At 42.9% G+C, this 13,028-nt stretch overlaps 1 protein-coding gene across 1 annotated transcript; it reads right to left on the bottom strand.

The window, feature by feature from the left end:
- Window positions 1-1,683: 1,683 nt before the first annotated feature.
- On the bottom strand, window positions 1,684-12,969 carry ATP5PB (ATP synthase peripheral stalk-membrane subunit b). Its single transcript, XM_069944582.1, has 7 exons — window positions 12,810-12,969; window positions 9,404-9,440; window positions 8,078-8,223; window positions 6,694-6,857; window positions 5,749-5,874; window positions 3,877-4,056; window positions 1,684-1,846 (listed from the first exon to the last, which is right to left on the bottom strand). Exons 1-7 carry the CDS (start codon window positions 12,835-12,837, stop codon window positions 1,775-1,777), a joined length of 753 nt encoding a protein of 250 aa, XP_069800683.1. The 5' UTR covers window positions 12,838-12,969; the 3' UTR covers window positions 1,684-1,774.
- Between the last annotated feature and the right edge of the window lie 59 nt (window positions 12,970-13,028).

The raw sequence follows: 13,028 nt of genomic DNA, 5'->3' as shown, positions 1-13,028 counted from the left end.
TTATTTTCTGTGATTTGGTCCATAGCACTGGCAATGGCTTCCATATACAAGTTAAAGATTGGCAATCATTCATTACCATAAGGAGTTATATACAGTATTATGGCCACGGTCATTTATTTTCACACAAAAATCAGTTTGCACAAAGATGCTCCATATACTACATTTGTGATCAGAATTCGGCTGTGCAAAATTGCCAGGATTATTAAAGGAGAAATGGGGGGCGCAGTTTTGGCCGCATTCTGATAGAATTGTAGCACTGTGTAACCCCTTCCAGGGCCGTTTCCAGGTAATTGACTACAGGGCGAAAGTAGTGTGTGTATTATAGCACAGAAAAGTGGTATTTAACTTTTTTTTTTACTTTTTACAAAAAAAAAAAAAGTTATTCAGTGACTCACAGGTGAGGCGTCACTTTTCCTCTCCTCCTGGCCCAGACTGCCATGATTATTTCTTGCAGCAACAATTCATCTCTTCTGAACCTGCCAGACATACATCTTAGGCTTCCACTTCCACTTCTTTGTGTCATGTGCAGTAAAGTCAGGAGGTATGTGGGTTGCCACCCCCCATGTAGTAATAATGTCCCCTGCTCTGCCCCATATAGTAATAATGCCTCCTGCTGTGTTCCCCATATAGTAATGCCTCCTGTTGTGCCTCCATATAGTAATAATGCCCCCTGCTGTGCCTCCGTATAGTAATAATGCCCCCTGCTGTACCCCGTATTGTAATAATGTCTCCTGCTGTGCCCCCATATAGTAAAAATGGCCCTGCTGTGCCCTTCCATATAGTAATAATGGGAGAGATTTATCAAAGTGTGTAAAATTTAGACTGGTGCAAACTGCCCACAGAAACCAATCACAGCTCAGCTTCCAGCTCTGGTGAAAGGAAAGAGGAGCGGTGATTGGTTGCTGGGGGCAGTTTGCACCAGTCTAAATTTTACACCCTTTGATAAATCTCCCCAATGTCTCTTGCTGTGCCTCCATATAGTAATAATGCTCATTATGCAGTGCCTCAATAGTAATTACCCCCGTGCTGCCCCCATACTGTGCCATTATAGTAATTATCCACCCTGTGTTGCCCCCATAATGTGCCATAATAGTAATGATCCCCCCTGTGGTATTCCCCTATAGTAATAATTCTCCACCCCCCGTGTTCTGCCCCCCTAGGAATATAGGACCCCCTCCCAATTGCCAAATACACACACACACACACACAAATAAAAAAAAAACAATATACTCACCTTATCCTGCATTCCAGGGGGTCCATCTCTCTTCCTATCTTCTCCTCTTCCAGATGCTCCAGCAGGCGCAGTGACGTCATGTCACTGCGCCTGCTGGAAGGAGAAGATACGTGCGGGGGCAGCTGTTAGCAAAGACATGCACATTATAAGTCATGATTCAGAAATTTTATGTAGTATTCTTAAAGCAAAATGATCACCATGAATGTCAATCACCAAGTACTTTACATTTACCAGATTGATTGTCGGTAGAGATGAGCAGAACTCGAGCATGCTTGAGTCTGATCATGCAGCATTTCAATACCGGTGGCAGAAGTAGTTGGATGCAGCCCTTATATATTGTTTTCAGAAAATATAGTCAGGCTTTATTTGTATAGGTCAGCAGTGTGAAAACTATTTAGAGATCTGATTTCCAATAATTCCCACACAGAACAAAGCACAGTACATCAACATTGTGTGTAGAAATATGTATTTAAGAGTTCTCCACGGTACAGCCGATAAACAGTTAGGTTTTTCTGTACAATTTAGCAGACAAAAAAAAATTCAAGCAGTTGCTTGTGCAGACTTGGATAGAAGCTTCAGGTCGGAGATACACTTGGCGATGCTCTCTTTTTGCTGCAAGGAAACAGATAATTCTCAGTTTTCACAAAGACTACAAAAAGATTTAGATGGAATGAGAAACTGGGCTCCAACAGGTTTCAGCACTAGTTCTTTTTAAATTCTGAATAAACCCCTTAAAGGCCTCTTGCAATGATCACAGGAGGAATAATAAATAAAATCTGTCTTCAACCATTTCCTACGATGGCATACGTGCTTTCTAAAAGGTTATCTGTCAGCTTTAATTCATGTCCCAACTGCAGACACTGTTAGATAGCTATTAGCTCAATGAGACACATGGTACCTTTCATATATCTGTCTTATTCCAGAACATAGAAAAACGCTGTAATTATATAGTAAGAAGAGTCAAAGAGGCTTTCCTGAGCTCCTGAAGAGCAGCAAGCTGCAACACCTTCTTGCTCCCCCCACCCCACACTCAATCAGGTGTCAATCAAGCAGTGAGGAGGCAGATCAGGAGCTAGGTAAAGCCTCCTTGACTTTTTGTATTAGAGAATAAAATCATTTCTCTACATTTTGGAAGCACAGACAGATATATGAAAGGTACCATGTCTCACCTTGTCCTAACCGTTATCTAATAGTGTCTGTCAGCTGTAATTTAGGTTCCAAACTGCAGATTCCCTTTAATTAGAGATGAGTGAATTTACTGTAAAAAACGAAGCAAATCACTTCATTAGCTCGTCAGTCAGCTCATCAGCCAGCGGCCCTTGAAGTCCGTGCCACTCTGCTCTAGGTGCCAGGAAAAGCTGGATCTAGTCCTAGGAAACAGGGATAAGTTTCCCAGGACTGGATCAAGCTTTTCTAAGGCATCTGGGGAGGAGCCGACTGCAGAGCTAATGAAGCAGTTCACTTTGTTTTTACTGTAAATGCACTCATCTCTAATGAATAATCGCTTTATTGCATATCCAAGTACAACAACATTTTGAGCACATGCTGGTCTTTGGTTGAATTGTCGCTTGTACTTGGATATCCAATAAAGCTTTCAAAGATTTAATAGATGCTGCTGAGTCTTCTGCTGTTAATGTCAATTTACTGATAACCGGGAATACCGACGTACTAAGTTTTCACGGTGTGCTGTTGAACTTTTTTTCTTGTTATGTTGAGAGATATGTCAAAAGTTTTGAATCGTCAAGTTTTGAAATGTTCACATCGCGACTGACCGGCAGAACAAGCCAGGAGAAGTCCTCTCCTGGCTGTGTGTCACGTGAAGAGACAAACGCATAATGGAGGTCTATAGGGCATGTTTCCTCACATAGACACAGTGCAGAGAGGATCCCCACTTATTCTACTGATCGGTCAGGGTCTAAAACACTCAAACCCTGACTGATTAAAAAAAAAAAAAAAAACTTAACTTTTTTTGTGACAGTTATGCTTTAACCCCCTTCCGCCTCTCCACAGTAAATTAACGTTGCTGCAGCCTATGCCTGATGTTGCAGCTGCGCCTGTGTCATCCGCGGCGGGCCCCAGCTTTCAGTGATAGCCGGGGACCCGCCGCAACTCTCAGCAGCGGAGCCGCACTCCGATGCTCAGAGTTAACCCTATAGATACTGCGTTCAGCACAACTGCAGCATCTATAGGGTTCCAGGCAGAGAATTCTCCCTCTACAGAGGGCGAATTCTCTGCCGGTGTCCATCAGGGCTCTGCAAAGTCATCGCAGAACCCCGGTGGTAGCCATGGAAACTGGAAGCTTGAAGCTTTCAGTTGCCTGGCTACGGAGGCTGGCGGGGGAAGGGAGGGAAGGCAGGTTGTGCAGCCATGAGCTCTGCCCCCTCCCTTTTCTCCCCTGCCGCTCTTACAATCTTGAGGAGAGGGGGCAGACAGAGACATCAGCTTATGGGATCATTATGATCCCATAAGCTGATGTCCTAAAACAACCTGGGAATTGAGGCATCAATGACCCCAGGTCGTGAAAGGGTTAATGTACAATTCTGCACCACAAAAAAAAAAAATAAATAAATCAGCAGCAACCCCCTAAGTGTAGATAGAATATGCAACAATCCTCAGATTTGGTGCGTGTACCCTTACTGTACCTGCTGTGGAGTGATGCTCTGCACCACAGACTTTTCTATCCAGTTGATCATATGATCTTGTTCCTTGCGGCGCAGGAGATTCTGCAGAGCTAACTGGTAGTCTAGACGCTTTTTCACATCATTGTAGACTGTAAGCAACCTCTCCCTGTAGTTGATCTCCAGAAGCATGGTCACATTGTTCTGCAGGTTTCAAAGAATTACAGATAAGTCAGTCTGGATCTGCTTTCAGTATTTAAGTTTTAATATACAAAAAAATAGAAGTGTAGCTGTGACTTCAGGTAACTTGAGGGAAGCTGCCCTTTCTCTGGCCATTCCATCACTAGCGTATGGCAATTTACCCTACAATCCCCATCTCTGTGCCTGCTTTTCCTATGCTTTTTTGCCAGACACTAGGCTGTATTGTCACCTCACATTAAACCCAGCTGACGGCTGATGACTGTAGTATAAAATAATAAAGTATTAACTTTCCTTACCACAACTTCTGGTGTCCCTGGGCCTTCCCCGATGTCTGCAGCTCTGCCTTCTGTTCTGGTCAAAAGGCAGAGCTGCAGATACGGGAGGAGGCCCGAGGACACCAGGGAACGTGGTAAGGTAAATTAATACTTTGTTATTTTAAACTAAAGGCAAGAGCTGCATGGACATTGCTAACGATGTCCGTGCAGCACTTACTGCCCGATAATTGGACCATGCAATTGCTCAGTAAACGAGCACCGATCAGATCAGACTGTCTAATAGGACCCTTAGCTTATACACCAAAAACCCGCTGATAGGTCTGTGGTAAACAATTTATTAACGAGTCACTGTCACTTTTCACATATCAAAAGTTTTGATCGGTCCGTGTCTGATTGTTCAGGCTGTACCGATCAGAAGACACACTGCACTCCACTCTGTTAGAAAAAAAGTCAGGCTCATAATGCAGCGCTGCAGTGCAGTCCTCTCCCAATCGGTACAGGGATGAACACAGACAGATTACATTTTTGACATGTCTCTATAACATGTCGAATTTTTTGCCAAATGAAAGTGACACTTTTTTCATAATTTACCACAGGCTGCCAGCAAACAACTAGACACGATTTTAGCCAAAAATGCTGCACTTGATACGTGACACAATACATCAGATGAGCTTGTGCAATGCATCAAGGAACCAAAAGAAATGAATTTTCCTGCAGATATATAACAGAACTCTGGCCCAATAGTTATTTTAGAAAGGGTCCAGCCTATTTCTATTGAATCTCGAACAACCCCTTTGGTATCCCATTTTGATAACAAGAGAAAGACATTCTGTGTTCAGCTTACTTCTATTTACTTACTATCTACTAATCTGCAGGGATCTATTCACATATAAAGTATTTTTTTCCAACATAATATAATATTACATAAATATTTTTTTAGCACAGTAGTTGCCAGGTATGTTTACTAACAGCAACCAAAAACAACTTTAGCAATACAATGTCGATAGCTTTCATAGCCGAATTCATCTAATCATGGATAGAGATGATCGAACAGGGCCGAGTTTCATTACCTAGGCTGTATCCCTGTTTTCCAGGCGGTACTCGGGCTGTCTCCACCTTCCCCACGGAACAGGAAGGCAGCGGGAGTCAAATGCCGATGGTTTGGGTTCATACGAACCTGAACCTCAGCCCTGTTTGTTCATTTCTAATCATGGACACTAGGATGTTGATTATGAACATTTGGTAAGCAGAATGTAGTCACTGGCACACTAAGCGTCCACCATGGTATATGTAGGTACCTTTTTGATGGTATTCCAGCAATGTAGCCTAAAAACTATGATGGGAGTGGGGCCAGAGTAATACAGTCAGTAACAAAATGTCCACAATTTTATCTATCTACCAAGCTTGAGTGGCATCTTACCCGCTTAGCATCAAAGAGATACTGTCGCCCATCTACTCTCCACTGCTCCTTCTTTTCTTCCTCGATAGCGGTCTCCAAGTCCTTGATCGCAGAGTCTTTCACAGCTGCAGCTTTACTAATTTTTTCCTAAGGAAAGGGAAGAAATATATTATGATTTTTTGAGCATTTGATAAACAAAAGATGCAGAGGACCTTGACAGCTCCTGACACTCATGACACTTTTTTTCCTGAAAATGATTTGTCATGACTGGGGATGTATGCCAAGCCAGAAAGGTATCTAAAAAGCGAAAGGGCCATTGGCTTGGAGGGTAAAAATGACGCTGACCAGCCAAATGCCAGATAAACACTTGATCCTCAGCTGATCAGGTCTTTAGAGCAGGGTTTAAAATTTACTGTTGCTGTACACACTTCGTCCTGTGCAAACAGGGTTATGTGTAGCTGATAATGATAAAAGAACACTGAGGGCAAAGATATGTATATAGGATATGTATATATCTATATACAGGATATGTATATATCCATGTTCTCAGTTTCTAGATCACAAGCAGCAGTATATACTTACCATCCATGCCGCTTGTGAACCGGGATGCAGGTCTCCCGACCCTTCAGGCCCCATCTCCTCCAGAATGATTGGCAGGAGAGGGGGCCTAAAGATGAAGACAGGAGACCTGGATCCTGGATATCAAGCAGTGTGGATGTAAGTATACACTGCTGCTTGTGATCTGGAAACACAGACAGAATTTAGACAGATATTTTAATGCATAATCATGTAAAGGATTCTGTTCCTGTCTAAAAGATGCTGCTCTCAGGCTGGGCAACAATCACATAACTGGTTTACTTTGAAGGCATTGTTGTCTTCCTTCAAGCACAGCAAAATGCCACAATAATTGCATTCTGGAAAGAAAAAAAACCCCAAACAAAAAAACAAACAAATACCATTTCTTACTTCATTGAGTTTGTCAGCAAATTCTGCCACTTTATGACCAAATTTCTTGACTGAGTAGATGCTGATAATTCCCACAGAAAACATTGTAATGGTTTCATGATTTATGACATATATTTCTTTAGACAGGAGGTAGACAAGCAGTCCAGTCCCAAACATATAGGGGCCTAAAAATAAACAAAATACATATATAAATAGTCAAATTATGTCTGGGTGCAAACACACCTGCTGATCACTAGAACAAAGTGGTTGCGGTGGTTAAGTAGCGTACCCACTAACCTCTTCAATAGAGTCAACAGGAGCCAATGGCGCCCAGCACTCAAAGCTCTACACACCCTATGCTTTAGTGATGGGTATAAGCCTCACAGAATTCAACCTCCTTTCCCTAAAAACTAAACTAATACAGAATGATTATGTGGCTTGTGATAACAACTGGTATAATAAAAAAGGATATTGCTATCTCTTTATGCATACTTATGAGGGTTACCTGAAATAAAATATAAACAAATTACAGCCTGCTAGAGGTCTAAAATAGGAAAATACACTACACTGTCTCCTGATTGCAGGATTCCAGTGTCAGCAGTCTGGTCCTCTCCTTTTTTTACTTCCCTCGATGAGCTCTCCCTGCTCTCCTGGTGACCTTCTAAACACACTGCAGCCAATCAATGGCCTTGTGCAGACTACTGCCGGGGCTAGGGACTGGCTCCGGGGTTCCCCCAGAGACAACATCAGGGGAGCAGGGAGAGGGCGCTATACGGTAAAGCACACAGACAGTGACGTGTTACAGTTTTGTTACACTAGAATTCCAATAGGCTTTTAAAAAAAAAAAAAAAAAAAAAAACAAACAAACAAAAAAAAAAAAAACGTTAAACGTTTTAATTCTAGGGGTGTCGGCACTAAAATCCTAGGGAGAAACACGTAGCAGCATGCTTCACTCCCAAGTCCACCATCAGACATGCATGGTGCCACTCCCTTTAACTCTATGGGCCTGATGAGAACACAGGACCTCTATTCTTCAAGAATTACACGGACAATAATCGGCTGAATCTCTTTTATCCGGAGATCGCTCCGTGTCATAAACGCAACGATCAGCCAATGACAACAATCGTCGGATGATCGTTAATATAGGTTTGGACCTATAATTGACGGGCACCGACTGTGCATCGCTACGTGTGATAGCGGTGCGCGGCCAGCAGCTGACAAAGTGCATACATTACCTATCCATGGTCCAGGGCTCCTCCTGCGCTCTGCCTCTCCGCGTGTTGCAGCTTCAGAGCAGCCTGTCTTAGCTGACAGGCCGCGGCCAGTGATTGGCTGAGCGGCTGTCAGAGACATGTCAAAAGTTTGTGTACGACAGAAACACTTTAAATGCAACTCCGGCCCTTACCTGTGACTCCTGTTTTTGGGTAAAGAAACTGGAAGAACTCTTCAGGAATCAATCCATGGCGTACTTTGCCTGGCTTTTCTGGAAGGGGAGGGACTGGGGCCAAGGCAGGTTGGCCAGTGTGGAAAGACCGGCATGTGTTCAAGACACTGATGGCAAAAGAAAAAAAAAAAAAAAAAAAAAAAAAAAAAAAAGGCTAAAACTGGAGTACATATCAAATATATACAGGACCCTGCAAGTCCTCATTATGCAAACCTTACAAACAGGATAGTGTTGCTTTTATCCACATTTTGTGTAGCTTAACCCTTTCACGACCTGAGGTCATAGATACATCAATGCCCAGGTTGTTTTTGGACATCAGCTTATGGGATCATAATGATCCCATAAGCTGATGTCCCTATGTCTGCCCCCTCTCCTCTGTCCCCTGCTGCTATTACAATCTTGTGACAGTGGTAGGGGAGAGAGGGGAGAGGGCAGATAGCACAGCCGCGCGCCCTGCTAACCCGCCTCCCCCCCCCCCCGCCCTCTGTAGCCAGGAAACCGGAAGCCTGAGGCTTTCCATGGCTACCATCGGGGCTCTGCAATCACTTTGCAGAGCCCCGATGGACACCGGAGAGAGAATTCTCCCTCTGTACAGGGAGAATTCTCCGTCAGAAGCCCTATAGATGCTGCGGTCGTGCTGACCGCAGTATCTATAGAGCTGGAAGTTGCGGCGGGTCCCCAGCTATCACTGACCCGTTAATTTACTGCCCAGTAGCGGGAGGGGGTTGAAGAGAATGTGTTACTTGGTGTTGGGACACTCAGGGCCAGCTCCACATTCCAGCAGGCTCTTGGGCAACAGAGCCTTGGGTACTGTCTCTAAAAATAATATTTGATATCATCAGATAAGTCAAAAGTCATTGATCAGAGCGGGGGTCACTGCTGACATTCGCTCTGATCAGAAAGTATAGCTGGCAGCTCAGAACTTCAAAATGTCCCATAGACTTATATGTGCTGTTGGTTGGGGGATTGTATCCTGCTGCCGCAATCTTTTCCCGGCTATATCTTCTGATCAGAGCAGGTGTCAGCAGTGAGGCCGTCTCTTCACTGACAGAGCGGGCAGCACACCATGCTGTAGCTGCAGACTTGTATCGGCTCTGTTCTCACGATCGGTCAGGGTGTGAGCACTCAGACCCAGACAGATCAAAACTTTTGACACGTCAGGTATACTTTAAGAGCTGTTGAGTTACTACTTAGAACCTTATTGGAGCCAAACAATGTGACACCGAAATAAAACAATGTGCCCGAACCTAAACACTACAGAGAAAAAAGATGAGAACCCATACTCACCCAACCGTGACAGGGGCCGACTTTTTCAAGTTGGCAACTGCAAAAAAAGAAAAAAAAAAAAAAAGTCACGTAAATACATACAATGCTTCAAATAGTTATATATATATCATTAATACAAGATTGCCAGGGTCCAACAAGCCCACCTATCAGCTGCATGCACACTACTTGTAGTAGCACTGGTGCCAGAAACTGCACAGCTTGCATCCATTTCTTGCACCACAACTAAAAGTACAATGTGTACAGGGTCCAGCACTGTGGCCCCTCCAAGCTACAGATAAATGAGTCTGCCGGAGTCCCGCTAATCCATTACTGATGGCCTATTACCAATGACAGGACTATGGACTGCAGCACAGCCTTCACTATACACTTATGTATACAGTCCTATAGCAGATCACCAAACACATACACTACAGACTATTGCAGTAACAGTAGGAGATTATTGTAGGACCCCAACAAGTAGATGTCATTTTTTATGGTGGTACTTTGGTGTGTTTTTTTTTTATGAAAAACATCTCATGCCATAAGAAAGGGTATACAGGATATAAGGGTATATAGTCTTTTTACTATATACTCCTTGTTCTTTAATATGGTTTTGCAATAAAGCTGAATATTGTATATACCTTACTACAAGGTGGTTAATGATGACCTTACACATATATACTCAGTATATACCCTGGTGCAGGTGGTATATGATGACCTTACACATATATACTCAGTATATACCCTGGTGCAGGTGGTATATGACCCCATACACATATATACTCAGTATATACTCTGGTGCAGGTGGTATATGACCCCCATACACATATATACTCAGTATATACTCTATGCAGGTGGTATATGACCCCCATACACATATATACTCAGTATATACCCTGGTGCAGGTGGTATATGACCCCATACACATATATACTCAGTATATACTCTGGTGCAGGTGGTATATGACCCCCATACACATATATACTCAGTATATACTCTATGCAGGTGGTATATGACCCCCATACACATATATACTCAGTATATACTCTATGCAGGTGGTATATGACCCCCATACACATATATACTCAGTATATACTCTATGCAGGTGGTATATGACCCCCATACACATATATACTCAGTATATACTCTATGCAGGTGGTATATGACCCCCATACACATATATACTCAGTATATACTCTATGCAGGTGGTATATGACCCCCATACACATATATACTCAGTATATACTCTATGCAGGTGGTATATGACCCCCATACACATATATACTCAGTATATACTCTATGCAGGTGGTATATGACCCCCATACACATATATACTCAGTATATACTCTATGCAGGTGGTATATGACCCCCATACACATATATACTCAGTATATACTCTATGCAGGTGGTATATGACCCCCATACACATATATACTCAGTATATACTCTATGCAGGTGGTATATGACCCCCATACACATATATACTCAGTATATACTCTATGCAGGTGGTATATGACCCCCATACACATATATACTCAGTATATACTCTATGCAGGTGGTATATGACCCCCATACACATATATACTCAGTATATACTCTATGCAGGTGGTATATGACCCCCATACACATATATACTCAGTATATACTCTATGCAGGTGGTATATGACCCCCATACACATATATACTCAGTATATACTCTATGCAGGTGGTATATGACCCCCATACACATATATACTCAGTATATACTCTATGCAGGTGGTATATGATCCCCATACACATATATACTCAGTATATACTCTATGCAGGTGGTATATGATCCCCATACACATATATACTCAGTATATACCCTAGTGCAGGTTATATATGATCACCATACACATATATACTCTATATATGTGTATGGTGATCATATATAACCTGCATAGAGTATATATGTGTATGGTGATCATATATAACCTGCACTAGGGTATATACTGAGTATATATGTGTATGGGGATCATATACCACCTGCACTAGGGTATATATGTGTATGGAGGTCATATACCACCTGCACCAGGGTATATACTGAGTATATATGTGTATGGGGATCATATACCACCTGCACCAGGGTATATACTGAGTATATATGTGTATGGGGATCATATACCACCTGCACCAGGGTATATATGTGTATGGGGATCATATATAACCTGCACTAGGGTATATACTGAGTATATATGTGTATGGGGATCCTATAACCTGCACCAGGGTATATACTGAGTATATATGTGTATGGGGATCATATACCACCTGCACTAGGGTATATACTGAGTATATATGTGTATGGTGATCATATATAACCTGCATACTCAGTATATACCCTAGTGCAGGTGGTATATGATCCCCATACACATATATACTCAGTATATACCCTGGTGCAGGTTATAGGATCCCCATACACATATATACTCAGTATATACCCTAGTGCAGGTTATATATGATCCCCATACACATATATACCCTGGTGCAGGTGGTATATGATCCCCATACACATATATACTCAGTATATACCCTGGTGCAGGTGGTATATGATCCCCATACACATATATACTCAGTATATACCCTAGTGCAGGTTATATATGATCACCATACACATATATACTCAGTATATACCCTAGTGCAGGTGGTATATGATCACCATACACATATATACTCAGTATATACCCTAGTGCAGGTGGTATATGATCACCATACACATATATACTCAGTATATACCCTAGTGCAGGTTATATATGATCACCATACACATATATACTCTATGCAGGTGGTATATGATCCCCATACACATATATACTCAGTATATACTCTTATGCAGGTGGTATATGATCCCCATACACATATATACTCAGTATATACCCTGGTGCAGGTGGTATATGACCTCCATACACATATATACTCAGTATATACTCTATGCAGGTGGTATATGATCCCCATACACATATATACTCAGTATATACCCTGGTGCAGGTGGTATATGACCTCCATACACATATATACTCAGTATATACTCTATGCAGGTTATATATGATCACCATACACATATATACTCAGTATATACTCTATGCAGGTGGTATATGATCCCCATACACATATATACTCAGTATATACTCTATGCAGGTTATATATGATCACCATACACATATATATACTCAGTATATAATGTAAGGATTTGCAGGTGAATCTGACAGGTCACAAGGTCAGAGGAGCGCCATGACCCCTGGAGCAGGAGACACTACCAGGTAATGCACAGACTATGCCAGGACCCGCTGCCCCCGCCTTATATCACCGGTGTATACATGTATATACCCCCCCGTGGCCCGGTCACCCCATGCGGGTGTGCAGGGTCAGTAAGGCCTCAGGACTCCCCTCACAGCCCGGCCGTTCTCACCTGTGAGGAGGGAGGCTCTGGACAGCATGGTGCTGGGCGCTATGGGCAGACGCTCGGGAGGAAAGAGACAGACAGCCGCCGCCGGTCACACCGGTGCCCTCAGTGTCCCTGACAAGCGCCCAAGAATCAAGATGGCGGAGGACACGCCCACCGCTGGCAGCCTAACACGTCACTTCACGCCAAGCTCACACATCCGCCATCTTAACTAAGGGAAGAGAG

The sequence above is a fragment of the Dendropsophus ebraccatus genome, chromosome 11, assembly GCF_027789765.1.
Source record: "Dendropsophus ebraccatus isolate aDenEbr1 chromosome 11, aDenEbr1.pat, whole genome shotgun sequence".
In the NCBI taxonomy this organism is placed as follows: Eukaryota; Metazoa; Chordata; class Amphibia; order Anura; family Hylidae; genus Dendropsophus; species Dendropsophus ebraccatus.
Note: the sequence above shows the minus strand (reverse complement) of the source record. Positions and strands in the feature narration are given on the sequence as shown.

What these genes read in the sequence shown, in the direction of transcription:
- ATP5PB (XM_069944582.1), bottom strand. Translation starts at nt 12,837, where the DNA reads ATGCTGTCCAGAGCCTCCCTCCTCACAG. An exon ending in CAGAGCCTCCCTCCTCACAG is followed by an intron (nt 9,441 to 12,809) that starts GTGAGAACGGCC and finishes CTTTTTTTGCAG; the next exon opens with TTGCCAACTTGAAAAAGTCG. An exon ending in TTGCTGACAAACTCAATGAA is followed by an intron (nt 5,875 to 6,693) that starts GTAAGAAATGGT and finishes CCCTTTCCTTAG; the next exon opens with GAAAAAATTAGTAAAGCTGC.